The sequence below is a fragment of the Phalangium opilio genome, unplaced genomic scaffold (assembly GCF_054372755.1).
Source record: "Phalangium opilio isolate 3A_F unplaced genomic scaffold, DU_Popi_V2 ptg000042l_1, whole genome shotgun sequence".
Classification (NCBI taxonomy): Eukaryota; Metazoa; Arthropoda; class Arachnida; order Opiliones; family Phalangiidae; genus Phalangium; species Phalangium opilio.
This window is the reverse complement of record NW_028324166.1, coordinates 2,404,023-2,419,005: the sequence shown is the minus strand read 5'-3', so window position 1 is coordinate 2,419,005 and position 14,983 is coordinate 2,404,023. Positions and strand designations below refer to the sequence as shown.

Here is a 14,983-nt window from a genome sequence, read left to right as displayed (position 1 = left end):
ATATTACTGAAACTTATAATTATCCCCGAGTTTCCCCTGAAGAACTTTAGCCTTGGTCAATTTAGGTAAGTACTTACATGAATAGAAGATGCATCCCAAATAATCGAATTTGCCGGAATCTACAAAGAATAAAGATTATTGTTGACCTAAGCTCAAAACAGAAGAAATCCCTTGCAATTCCTCTACTCTAGCTCTGCACAATTCTTTAATTGAACCCAAAAAGTGTACTGACCTCCTTCTGAACCGCCTTTGATTGGTTCCTCAATATTTCCAATTGGTTCTGAGTTTCCTTGAGTTTTTCTCGCAATTCCATAAGATTGCCTTCTTTGTCGTGAGCATCGTCTACCGTTCTTTGATGCAATTCCTGAAGGGAGCTCAACTCGTTTTTCAGTTTGGCAAGTTCTTGACTTTGTTCATTTTGCATTTGATCTAGGACTTCCGCTTCGGAAAGGATGCGGTTTTTCTCTCGCATTTCCATCTCCATGGCTTTCTTCATTTCGATAATTTCGTTTCGCAACTTAGAGATCGAACTTTGACTTTCTTCCAGGGATTCTTTGGCCAATTCGAATTCTTTTTGCGCTTCTTGAAGTTGAACGTTAAGCCTTTGCGCTTCTTCGCTACGTTCTTGCGCTACAGTGATGATACTTTTGCACCGTTCTTCCGATTCTTTTAGAATGGCGCAGTTTGCCTTAATAGCGTCCTGAAGAGAATTCATGGAGGAAACACTTATCGTTTATCTCAGTCTTTTCTACCGGTTTCCCCGCCCCTCTTTCTGCAAGTAGTCCCCGCCCCTTTTTCTGCAAGTAGTCCCCGCCCCTTTTTCTGCAAGTAGTCCCCGCCCCTCTTTCTGCAAGTAGTCCCCGCCCCTCTTTCTGCAAGTAGTCCCCGCCCCTCTTTCTGCAAGTAGTCCCCGCCCCTCTTTCTGCAAGTAGTCCCCGCCCCTCTTTCTGCAAGTAGTCCCCGCCCCTCTTTCTGCAAGTAGTCCCCGCCCCTCTTTCTGCAAGTAGTCCCCGCCCCTCTTTCTGCAAGTTGTCCCCGCCCCTCTTTCTGCAAGTAGTCCCCGCCCCTCTTTCTGCAAGTAGTCCCCGCCCCTTTCTGCAACTTTAATCAAATTCCCTAACTTTGTTGAAATTCTTAACATTCCTATTAACATTACATTTTGAAATTCCCTGATTTACCCAGGTTTCCTTTGACCCGCGACAACCCTTGTTAGTAAAGGACGAAGCCACACTAACTAACCTGATAAAGACGATCCTTTTCAATAACTGCCTGATGAAGAGACCGCAATTCTTGCTCGACCTCGTGAGAAACGGGCATATCTCTGGTTGGAATGGAGGAATCGAGCTCTCGATACTTCTTTAGTTCCAATTCCAACTCCTCAATACGTTTGTTCTTGGCTTCGATGTTCATGTCAAGGGAAAGATGATTTTCAAAGTCGCCAGTAATCTAAGAAGCCAAAGCACCACGTTTTCATAGTTATGGGATCTTATAGGACGCGTTCCAAGCTATGGGATTTTACAGGAAGTATAAGACACGACAGGATTTTATAGGAAGTAGAGGACGCGTTCATATTTATGGGATTTTATAGGACGCGTTCATATTTATGGGATTTTATAGGACGCGTTCCAAGTTATGGGATTTTACAGGAAGTATAAGACGCGACAGGATTTTATAGGAAGTAGAGGACGCGTTCATATTCATAGGATTTTATAGGAAGTATAAGACGCGTTCATATTTATAGGATTTTATAGGAAGTAGAGGACGAGTTCATAGTTACAGGATTTTATAGGAAGTATAAGACGCGTTCATATAGTTATAGGATTTTATAGGAAGTATAAGACGCGTTCATATAGTTATAGGATTTTATAGGAAGTAGTGGACGAGTTCATAGTTACAGGATTTTATAGGAAGTATAAGACGCGTTCATATAGTTATAGGATTTTATAGGAAGTATAGAACGAGTTCATAGTTATAGGATTTTATAGGAAGTATAGAACGAGTTCATAGTTATAGGATTTTATAGGAAGTATAGAACGAGTTCATAGTTATAGGATTTTATAGGAAGTATAGAACGAGTTCATAGTTATAGGATTTTATAGGAAGTATAGAACGAGTTCATAGTTATAGGATTTTATAGGAAGTATAGAACGAGTTCATAGTTATAGGATTTTATAGGAAGTATAGAACGAGTTCATAGTTATAGGATTTTATAGGAAGTATAGAACGAGTTCATAGTTATAGGATTTTATAGGAAGTATAGAACGAGTTCATAGTTATAGGATTTTATAGGAAGTATAGAACGAGTTCATAGTTATAGGATTTTATAGGAAGTATAGAACGAGTTCATACTTATAGGATTTTATAGGAAGTATAGAACGAGTTCATACTTATAGGATTTTATAGGAAGTATAGAACGAGTTCATACTTATAGGATTTTATAGGAAGTAGAGGACGCGTTCATATTCATAGGATTTTATAGGAAGTATAAGACGCGTTCATATTTATAGGATTTTATAGGAAGTAGAGGACGAGTTCATAGTTACAGGATTTTATAGGAAGTATAAGACGCGTTCATATAGTTATAGGATTTTATAGGAAGTATAAGACGCGTTCATATAGTTATAGGATTTTATAGGAAGTAGTGGACGAGTTCATAGTTACAGGATTTTATAGGAAGTATAAGACGCGTTCATATAGTTATAGGATTTTATAGGAAGTATAGAACGAGTTCATAGTTATAGGATTTTATAGGAAGTATAGAACGAGTTCATAGTTATAGGATTTTATAGGAAGTATAGAACGAGTTCATAGTTATAGGATTTTATAGGAAGTATAGAACGAGTTCATAGTTATAGGATTTTATAGGAAGTATAGAACGAGTTCATAGTTATAGGATTTTATAGGAAGTATAGAACGAGTTCATAGTTATAGGATTTTATAGGAAGTATAGAACGAGTTCATAGTTATAGGATTTTATAGGAAGTATAGAACGAGTTCATAGTTATAGGATTTTATAGGAAGTATAGAACGAGTTCATAGTTATAGGATTTTATAGGAAGTATAGAACGAGTTCATAGTTATAGGATTTTATAGGAAGTATAGAACGAGTTCATACTTATAGGATTTTATAGGAAGTATAGAACGAGTTCATACTTATAGGATTTTATAGGAAGTATAGAACGAGTTCATACTTATAGGATTTTATAGGAAGTAGAGGACGCGTTCATATTCATAGGATTTTATAGGAAGTATAAGACGCGTTCATATTTATAGGATTTTATAGGAAGTAGAGGACGAGTTCATAGTTACAGGATTTTATAGGAAGTATAAGACGCGTTCATATAGTTATAGGATTTTATAGGAAGTATAAGACGCGTTCATATAGTTATAGGATTTTATAGGAAGTAGTGGACGAGTTCATAGTTACAGGATTTTATAGGAAGTATAAGACGCGTTCATATAGTTATAGGATTTTATAGGAAGTATAGAACGAGTTCATAGTTATAGGATTTTATAGGAAGTATAGAACGAGTTCATAGTTATAGGATTTTATAGGAAGTATAGAACGAGTTCATAGTTATAGGATTTTATAGGAAGTATAGAACGAGTTCATAGTTATAGGATTTTATAGGAAGTATAGAACGAGTTCATAGTTATAGGATTTTATAGGAAGTATAGAACGAGTTCATAGTTATAGGATTTTATAGGAAGTATAGAACGAGTTCATAGTTATAGGATTTTATAGGAAGTATAGAACGAGTTCATAGTTATAGGATTTTATAGGAAGTATAGAACGAGTTCATAGTTATAGGATTTTATAGGAAGTATAGAACGAGTTCATAGTTATAGGATTTTATAGGAAGTATAGAACGAGTTCATAGTTATAGGATTTTATAGGAAGTATAGAACGAGTTCATAGTTATAGGATTTTATAGGAAGTATAGAACGAGTTCATAGTTATAGGATTTTATAGGAAGTATAGAACGAGTTCATAGTTATAGGATTTTATAGGAAGTATAGAACGAGTTCATAGTTATAGGATTTTATAGGAAGTATAGAACGAGTTCATAGTTATAGGATTTTATAGGAAGTATAGAACGAGTTCATAGTTATAGGATTTTATAGGAAGTATAGAACGAGTTCATAGTTATAGGATTTTATAGGAAGTATAGAACGAGTTCATAGTTATAGGATTTTATAGGAAGTATAGAACGAGTTCATAGTTATAGGATTTTATAGGAAGTATAGAACGAGTTCATAGTTATAGGATTTTATAGGAAGTATAGAACGAGTTCATAGTTATAGGATTTTATAGGAAGTATAGAACGAGTTCATAGTTATAGGATTTTATAGGAAGTATAGAACGAGTTCATAGTTATAGGATTTTATAGGAAGTATAGAACGAGTTCATAGTTATAGGATTTTATAGGAAGTATAGAACGAGTTCATAGTTATAGGATTTTATAGGAAGTATAGAACGAGTTCATAGTTATAGGATTTTATAGGAAGTATAGAACGAGTTCATAGTTATAGGATTTTATAGGAAGTATAGAACGAGTTCATAGTTATAGGATTTTATAGGAAGTATAGAACGAGTTCATAGTTATAGGATTTTATAGGAAGTATAGAACGAGTTCATAGTTATAGGATTTTATAGGAAGTATAGAACGAGTTCATAGTTATAGGATTTTATAGGAAGTATAGAACGAGTTCATAGTTATAGGATTTTATAGGAAGTATAGAACGAGTTCATAGTTATAGGATTTTATAGGAAGTATAGAACGAGTTCATAGTTATAGGATTTTATAGGAAGTATAGAACGAGTTCATAGTTATAGGATTTTATAGGAAGTATAGAACGAGTTCATACTTATAGGATTTTATAGGAAGTATAGAACGAGTTCATACTTATAGGATTTTATAGGAAGTAGAGGACGCGTTCATATTCATAGGATTTTATAGGAAGTATAAGACGCGTTCATATTTATAGGATTTTATAGGAAGTAGAGGACGAGTTCATAGTTACAGGATTTTATAGGAAGTATAAGACGCGTTCATATAGTTATAGGATTTTATAGGAAGTATAAGACGCGTTCATATAGTTATAGGATTTTATAGGAAGTAGTGGACGAGTTCATAGTTACAGGATTTTATAGGAAGTATAAGACGCGTTCATATAGTTATAGGATTTTATAGGAAGTATAGAACGAGTTCATAGTTATAGGATTTTATAGGAAGTATAGAACGAGTTCATAGTTATAGGATTTTATAGGAAGTATAGAACGAGTTCATAGTTATAGGATTTTATAGGAAGTATAGAACGAGTTCATAGTTATAGGATTTTATAGGAAGTATAGAACGAGTTCATAGTTATAGGATTTTATAGGAAGTATAGAACGAGTTCATAGTTATAGGATTTTATAGGAAGTATAGAACGAGTTCATAGTTATAGGATTTTATAGGAAGTATAGAACGAGTTCATAGTTATAGGATTTTATAGGAAGTATAGAACGAGTTCATAGTTATAGGATTTTATAGGAAGTATAGAACGAGTTCATAGTTATAGGATTTTATAGGAAGTATAGAACGAGTTCATAGTTATAGGATTTTATAGGAAGTATAGAACGAGTTCATAGTTATAGGATTTTATAGGAAGTATAGAACGAGTTCATAGTTATAGGATTTTATAGGAAGTATAGAACGAGTTCATAGTTATAGGATTTTATAGGAAGTATAGAACGAGTTCATAGTTATAGGATTTTATAGGAAGTATAGAACGAGTTCATAGTTATAGGATTTTATAGGAAGTATAGAACGAGTTCATAGTTATAGGATTTTATAGGAAGTATAGAACGAGTTCATAGTTATAGGATTTTATAGGAAGTATAGAACGAGTTCATAGTTATAGGATTTTATAGGAAGTATAGAACGAGTTCATAGTTATAGGATTTTATAGGAAGTATAGAACGAGTTCATAGTTATAGGATTTTATAGGAAGTATAGAACGAGTTCATAGTTATAGGATTTTATAGGAAGTATAGAACGAGTTCATAGTTATAGGATTTTATAGGAAGTATAGAACGAGTTCATAGTTATAGGATTTTATAGGAAGTATAGAACGAGTTCATAGTTATAGGATTTTATAGGAAGTATAGAACGAGTTCATAGTTATAGGATTTTATAGGAAGTATAGAACGAGTTCATAGTTATAGGATTTTATAGGAAGTATAGAACGAGTTCATAGTTATAGGATTTTATAGGAAGTATAGAACGAGTTCATAGTTATAGGATTTTATAGGAAGTATAGAACGAGTTCATAGTTATAGGATTTTATAGGAAGTATAGAACGAGTTCATACTTATAGGATTTTATAGGAAGTATAGAACGAGTTCATACTTATAGGATTTTATAGGAAGTAGAGGACGCGTTCATATTCATAGGATTTTATAGGAAGTATAAGACGCGTTCATATTTATAGGATTTTATAGGAAGTAGAGGACGAGTTCATAGTTACAGGATTTTATAGGAAGTATAAGACGCGTTCATATAGTTATAGGATTTTATAGGAAGTATAAGACGCGTTCATATAGTTATAGGATTTTATAGGAAGTAGTGGACGAGTTCATAGTTACAGGATTTTATAGGAAGTATAAGACGCGTTCATATAGTTATAGGATTTTATAGGAAGTATAGAACGAGTTCATAGTTATAGGATTTTATAGGAAGTATAGAACGAGTTCATAGTTATAGGATTTTATAGGAAGTATAGAACGAGTTCATAGTTATAGGATTTTATAGGAAGTATAGAACGAGTTCATAGTTATAGGATTTTATAGGAAGTATAGAACGAGTTCATAGTTATAGGATTTTATAGGAAGTATAGAACGAGTTCATAGTTATAGGATTTTATAGGAAGTATAGAACGAGTTCATAGTTATAGGATTTTATAGGAAGTATAGAACGAGTTCATAGTTATAGGATTTTATAGGAAGTATAGAACGAGTTCATAGTTATAGGATTTTATAGGAAGTATAGAACGAGTTCATAGTTATAGGATTTTATAGGAAGTATAGAACGAGTTCATAGTTATAGGATTTTATAGGAAGTATAGAACGAGTTCATAGTTATAGGATTTTATAGGAAGTATAGAACGAGTTCATAGTTATAGGATTTTATAGGAAGTATAGAACGAGTTCATAGTTATAGGATTTTATAGGAAGTATAGAACGAGTTCATACTTATAGGAAGTATAGAACGAGTTCATACTTATAGGATTTTATAGGAAGTAGAGGACGCGTTCATAGTTATAGGATTTTATAGGAAGTATAGAACGAGTTCATAGTTATAGGATTTTATAGGAAGTATAGAACGAGTTCATAGTTATAGGATTTTATAGGAAGTATAGAACGAGTTCATAGTTATAGGATTTTATAGGAAGTATAGAACGAGTTCATAGTTATAGGATTTTATAGGAAGTATAGAACGAGTTCATAGTTATAGGATTTTATAGGAAGTATAGAACGAGTTCATAGTTATAGGATTTTATAGGAAGTATAGAACGAGTTCATAGTTATAGGATTTTATAGGAAGTATAGAACGAGTTCATAGTTATAGGATTTTATAGGAAGTATAGAACGAGTTCATAGTTATAGGATTTTATAGGAAGTATAGAACGAGTTCATAGTTATAGGATTTTATAGGAAGTATAGAACGAGTTCATAGTTATAGGATTTTATAGGAAGTATAGAACGAGTTCATAGTTATAGGATTTTATAGGAAGTATAGAACGAGTTCATAGTTATAGGATTTTATAGGAAGTATAGAACGAGTTCATAGTTATAGGATTTTATAGGAAGTATAGAACGAGTTCATAGTTATAGGATTTTATAGGAAGTATAGAACGAGTTCATAGTTATAGGATTTTATAGGAAGTATAGAACGAGTTCATAGTTATAGGATTTTATAGGAAGTATAGAACGAGTTCATAGTTATAGGATTTTATAGGAAGTATAGAACGAGTTCATAGTTATAGGATTTTATAGGAAGTATAGAACGAGTTCATAGTTATAGGATTTTATAGGAAGTATAGAACGAGTTCATAGTTATAGGATTTTATAGGAAGTATAGAACGAGTTCATAGTTATAGGATTTTATAGGAAGTATAGAACGAGTTCATAGTTATAGGATTTTATAGGAAGTATAGAACGAGTTCATAGTTATAGGATTTTATAGGAAGTATAGAACGAGTTCATAGTTATAGGATTTTATAGGAAGTATAGAACGAGTTCATAGTTATAGGATTTTAAAGGAAGTATAGAACGAGTTCATAGTTATAGGATTTTATAGGAAGTATAGAACGAGTTCATAGTTATAGGATTTTATAGGAAGTATAGAACGAGTTCATAGTTATAGGATTTTATAGGAAGTATAGAACGAGTTCATAGTTATAGGATTTTATAGGAAGTATAGAACGAGTTCATAGTTATAGGATTTTATAGGAAGTATAGAACGAGTTCATAGTTATAGGATTTTATAGGAAGTATAGAACGAGTTCATAGTTATAGGATTTTATAGGAAGTATAGAACGAGTTCATAGTTATAGGATTTTATAGGAAGTATAGAACGAGTTCATAGTTATAGGATTTTATAGGAAGTATAGAACGAGTTCATAGTTATAGGATTTTATAGGAAGTATAGAACGAGTTCATACTTATAGGATTTTATAGGAAGTATAGAACGAGTTCATACTTATAGGATTTTATAGGAAGTAGAGGACGCGTTCATATTCATAGGATTTTATAGGAAGTATAAGACGCGTTCATATTTATAGGATTTTATAGGAAGTAGAGGACGAGTTCATAGTTACAGGATTTTATAGGAAGTATAAGACGCGTTCATATAGTTATAGGATTTTATAGGAAGTATAAGACGCGTTCATATAGTTATAGGATTTTATAGGAAGTAGTGGACGAGTTCATAGTTACAGGATTTTATAGGAAGTATAAGACGCGTTCATATAGTTATAGGATTTTATAGGAAGTATAGAACGAGTTCATAGTTATAGGATTTTATAGGAAGTATAGAACGAGTTCATAGTTATAGGATTTTATAGGAAGTATAGAACGAGTTCATAGTTATAGGATTTTATAGGAAGTATAGAACGAGTTCATAGTTATAGGATTTTATAGGAAGTATAGAACGAGTTCATAGTTATAGGATTTTATAGGAAGTATAGAACGAGTTCATAGTTATAGGATTTTATAGGAAGTATAGAACGAGTTCATAGTTATAGGATTTTATAGGAAGTATAGAACGAGTTCATAGTTATAGGATTTTATAGGAAGTATAGAACGAGTTCATAGTTATAGGATTTTATAGGAAGTATAGAACGAGTTCATAGTTATAGGATTTTATAGGAAGTATAGAACGAGTTCATAGTTATAGGATTTTATAGGAAGTATAGAACGAGTTCATAGTTATAGGATTTTATAGGAAGTATAGAACGAGTTCATAGTTATAGGATTTTATAGGAAGTATAGAACGAGTTCAGTTATAGGATTTTATAGGAAGTATAGAACGAGTTCATAGTTATAGGATTTTATAGGAAGTATAGAACGAGTTCATAGTTATAGGATTTTATAGGAAGTATAGAACGAGTTCATAGTTATAGGATTTTATAGGAAGTATAGAACGAGTTCATAGTTATAGGATTTTATAGGAAGTATAGAACGAGTTCATAGTTATAGGATTTTATAGGAAGTATAGAACGAGTTCATAGTTATAGGATTTTATAGGAAGTATAGAACGAGTTCATAGTTATAGGATTTTATAGGAAGTATAGAACGAGTTCATAGTTATAGGATTTTATAGGAAGTATAGAACGAGTTCATAGTTATAGGATTTTATAGGAAGTATAGAACGAGTTCATAGTTATAGGATTTTATAGGAAGTATAGAACGAGTTCATACTTATAGGATTTTATAGGAAGTATAGAACGAGTTCATACTTATAGGATTTTATAGGAAGTAGAGGACGCGTTCATATTCATAGGATTTTATAGGAAGTATAAGACGCGTTCATATTTATAGGATTTTATAGGAAGTAGAGGACGAGTTCATAGTTACAGGATTTTATAGGAAGTATAAGACGCGTTCATATAGTTATAGGATTTTATAGGAAGTATAAGACGCGTTCATATAGTTATAGGATTTTATAGGAAGTAGTGGACGAGTTCATAGTTACAGGATTTTATAGGAAGTATAAGACGCGTTCATATAGTTATAGGATTTTATAGGAAGTATAGAACGAGTTCATAGTTATAGGATTTTATAGGAAGTATAGAACGAGTTCATAGTTATAGGATTTTATAGGAAGTATAGAACGAGTTCATAGTTATAGGATTTTATAGGAAGTATAGAACGAGTTCATAGTTATAGGATTTTATAGGAAGTATAGAACGAGTTCATAGTTATAGGATTTTATAGGAAGTATAGAACGAGTTCATAGTTATAGGATTTTATAGGAAGTATAGAACGAGTTCATAGTTATAGGATTTTATAGGAAGTATAGAACGAGTTCATAGTTATAGGATTTTATAGGAAGTATAGAACGAGTTCATAGTTATAGGATTTTATAGGAAGTATAGAACGAGTTCATAGTTATAGGATTTTATAGGAAGTATAGAACGAGTTCATAGTTATAGGATTTTATAGGAAGTATAGAACGAGTTCATAGTTATAGGATTTTATAGGAAGTATAGAACGAGTTCATAGTTATAGGATTTTATAGGAAGTATAGAACGAGTTCATAGTTATAGGATTTTATAGGAAGTATAGAACGAGTTCATACTTATAGGAAGTATAGAACGAGTTCATACTTATAGGATTTTATAGGAAGTAGAGGACGCGTTCATAGTTATAGGATTTTATAGGAAGTATAGAACGAGTTCATAGTTATAGGATTTTATAGGAAGTATAGAACGAGTTCATAGTTATAGGATTTTATAGGAAGTATAGAACGAGTTCATAGTTATAGGATTTTATAGGAAGTATAGAACGAGTTCATAGTTATAGGATTTTATAGGAAGTATAGAACGAGTTCATAGTTATAGGATTTTATAGGAAGTATAGAACGAGTTCATAGTTATAGGATTTTATAGGAAGTATAGAACGAGTTCATAGTTATAGGATTTTATAGGAAGTATAGAACGAGTTCATAGTTATAGGATTTTATAGGAAGTATAGAACGAGTTCATAGTTATAGGATTTTATAGGAAGTATAGAACGAGTTCATAGTTATAGGATTTTATAGGAAGTATAGAACGAGTTCATACTTATAGGATTTTATAGGAAGTATAGAACGAGTTCATACTTATAGGATTTTATAGGAAGTATAGAACGAGTTCATAGTTATAGGATTTTATAGGAAGTATAGAACGAGTTCATAGTTATAGGATTTTATAGGAAGTATAGAACGAGTTCATAGTTATAGGATTTTATAGGAAGTATAGAACGAGTTCATAGTTATAGGATTTTATAGGAAGTATAGAACGAGTTCATACTTATAGGATTTTATAGGAAGTATAGAACGAGTTCATACTTATAGGATTTTATAGGAAGTAGAGGACGCGTTCATAGTTATAGGATTTTATAGGAAGTAGAGGACGCGTTCATATTCATAGGATTCTATAGGAAGTAGAGGACGCGTTCATAGTTATAGGATTCTATAGGAAGTATAGGACGCATTTATTCTTATAGGATTTTATAGGAATTATAGGGACCCTGTAATTGTTAAAAGGCACGCTTGAAACAATTAAAATTACCGTTTTAGAGAAGGCCACATTGAACGTCTTCTTTGTATTCTCAATCAAGTCCTTGAGATCAGGAGTGATAGTGAGGGCTTCACTCAGTAACTGGTTAAGCGCAGTTTTCAGCCAATCACGATCATGTATTTGGCAAGTATTGTTGGCAACTGAATCTTCCGCGAATGTCGTACAATTTCCTTGACTGGCTAAAGACTCATCTTCCGATGTTGTCTGAACAGTCAATTATTTGCAAATTAATTAGCCTACAATTCTATGGGAAATTATAGGATTTCCTATGTACCTTATCTCTTAGACAAGTTTCGGATGATTTTCCAGTACCAGGGGATTGAGTTCGTTTGTCAAAGTCATTATTGATGTTGTTTAAGTATAACCTGAGGAATACTTGTTATTAAAAGGGACTGTAAAGCGGACATAGGCGGGTGCGTAGAAATGGTTTGAAAAACGTCACAGGGACCACGTGACGCCAAGATACTAAGGTTCCCCATGGAATGGGACTGGACACTTAGTACTTTTTTGTTTCACGAGATTGCAGCACCAGTTCCCTGAAGTGGTTGGTAGTTTTTGCAAAAAACTAATTAAGCTTCTTTGAAGCCACGCCTTTCTACAGTCACGTGGTGCCTCTGACGTATTTCAAATAATTTTTACACACACGTCAATGCCTTATTTACAGTCCGTTTAAAAAGGGTTCGGTATATTTTTGTATTTAGGGGCGGAGTTTACACATAATGAAGGCGTTCCCTGTCTAAAATTAATACTTGGGCGGGGCTTAGATAAACCACGCCCCCAACAAGAGAGGGTTGTCTGGGCGGGGCTCAGCTAAACCACGCCCCAATAAGGCAGGGTTGTCTGGGCGGGGCTCAGCTAAACCACGCCCCAATAAGGCAGGGTTGTCTGGGCGGGGCTTAGCTAAACCACGCCCCAACAAGTCAGGGTTGTCTGGGCGGGGGGCTTAGTTAAACCACGCCCCAATAAGACAGGGTTGTCTGGGCGAGGCTAAACTAAACCACGCCCCAACAAGACAGTTGTCAGGTTGGAGCTTAGCTAAACCACGCCCCAATAAGACAGGCTTGTTTCAAAATCTTCAGATTGAAATCTCTAACTGAATTTTCCGGGTTTTCCCTGACTACATCATTTGATTTTCCCGTTCTTAAACTAAATATTGTCAATTTTAAGTGTATTAATGTTTTAATAAATATCTATTGTAACACGCAAAGCTATATAGTTTAACATTGTTACTGTAATTTCCATAAATTCAAAAAAAATTCCTCGCTGTAACCAAATTCCCAGACCATTAAGGCCTAATTTTTAAATTTCCTGACTTTCCCAAAACCCAATCATACTTACAATGTTTCTTTCAGAAGTTCATTGCGTTTAGTAAGATTAGATTTAGCTTCCTGAAGTTCAACTTGAAGATGAATATTCTACAACACAATAATAATAATAAAAAAACCCAATCAAATTTACACTAACAAAATCCCTAACGGAGGTTTTGGCAGTTTCCCAGTGTCACCAGATCGTTAATGATCAAAGAAACTATACTTTAAGCTTAAGGTAGTGATTTACCTGATTACTTTCAGCGCTGTATCCACCTTTACCCCGTTCTTCCTCCAAATAAAATAACTTGAGCTTTAATTTAAAATTTTCACTCTCGAGTTGAGCTAACTTATCGTTTAACTCCTTAACGTGGTTAATGTTACGGAAAGTTTTAAGCGGGTCGATTGGTTGTAAAGCTATAAGTAATAACCACAAATAATAATAAATAATGTCTTATACTTAAGTCTAATTATATTAAAATTAGTAATTAAGCAACGAAATTAAATTAATCGTAATAATTAAACTTACTAGATTGAATCACGGGACACTGGTTACTTCCTAGAGCATCCTCGGAGGTTTTAAGAACGTTTGATATCACAGAGATAAGGTTTTCCAGTGAGCTGTTAAGTTAAATTTAATTGAAATTAATTTAATTTAATTAACTTTGTCAATAAATATGATACGCCGTTAATGTTAATTAATTAACTTCAAATGAACCCACTAAATAGAGTGGTCTAACACTAATTTTAATCATTTATTTCTTACTCTTTTTCAGACGATGGTTGCTCATCGATTGAAATCATTTTTTAAGATTTATATTATTATTTAATCAAACAAAATAAGTTTTAAGTTTTTAATTTAAAACACAAAGACGGGATGTTCGACCTCACCCATAATCACATAAACAAAAAGGCGGTTAAAAAATTTAAATATATCGTCTGCTTAAATAGAAAACGTTCCGATTCGCTGCTTTTTTACCTCCAAAGTCGTCTACTCAATACCTTTACCATGGAGAAGTGATTTTATACTGGAGTTTTATTGTCTATTTTTTTTTTTATAAAATAACCGTTTGAAGTTCATAAACTGAAGTAACATAGTAGATTTTGAGATATAAACAGGGATAAGGGAGTCAGATGGATTGGAAATGATGATGGGCGACCTGCGGCACCATATCTCTCCCAGTGTACCTCGCGCACGCCCCTACCCTTCCGTAGGCGATTGCTAAGTGCTGCCGCGTAGCGCCATTTTATTTGAATGCGAACTAGCTTCTATTTTTGAGATAGAGGGAGCGTCCTTTACAATTTCGTCCGGCACGACCCTACCTAACCGCTGGGGATAATGGGAGGACTATGGTGCCGTAGGTGGGGGTACAAAGGCAACGCTTAAGGTATGGGGGTTTCCACTCCATTACTCTCTCCTTCAAGATATAAATTTCCCAAATTTTTTATTACCCATAATCACCAGTCTGGGAAATAGCACACTTCCTCTGGTCCAAAACCAGTTTATTAATTGCTTGGACTAGTTTTTTAATTCAAGAAGTGGGGGTTACTGGTCCTCAGGACCAGTTTATTAATTGCAAATCTATAGGAGAACAAAGGCTGGGACCAGTCCGGAGACCAGTTAATTATTTCGGGAACTAGGGGGTCACTGGTCCCAAGGACTAGTTTAAAAAATATCCTTATTTCCCAGACTGATAATCACATAAACACTCCAAAAAGGCGGTTAAAAAATTTAAATATATCGTCTGCTTAAATAGAAAACGTTCCGATTGGCTGCTTTTTTTACCTCCAAAGTCGTCTACTCAATACCTTTACCATGGAGAAGTGATTCTATTCTGGAGTTTTAT

The 14,983-nt window shown here is 33.2% G+C and overlaps 1 protein-coding gene across 4 annotated transcripts in view; it reads right to left on the bottom strand.

The window, feature by feature from the left end:
• The window catches only part of LOC149678285 (uncharacterized), a 45,095-nt gene that overhangs the window by 16,534 nt on the left and 13,578 nt on the right, over positions 1-14,983 (bottom strand). For 3 of the 4 annotated variants that reach the window (XM_089836278.1, XM_089836275.1, XM_089836276.1), the window contains exons 2-9: positions 13,666-13,757; positions 13,387-13,553; positions 13,168-13,244; positions 12,104-12,194; positions 11,821-12,033; positions 1,240-1,446; positions 233-700; positions 78-119 (exon numbers count right to left, since the gene is read on the bottom strand). In XM_089836278.1, coding sequence (XP_089692404.1) covers positions 78-119; positions 233-700; positions 1,240-1,446; positions 11,821-12,033; positions 12,104-12,194; positions 13,168-13,244; positions 13,387-13,553; positions 13,666-13,757 — 1,357 coding nt within the window. Of the gene's footprint in view, positions 1-77; positions 120-232; positions 701-1,239; positions 1,447-11,820; positions 12,034-12,103; positions 12,195-13,167; positions 13,245-13,386; positions 13,554-13,665; positions 13,758-13,902; positions 14,057-14,983 lie in introns of those variants that run through there. The other variant, XM_089836277.1, reaches the window with a different exon arrangement.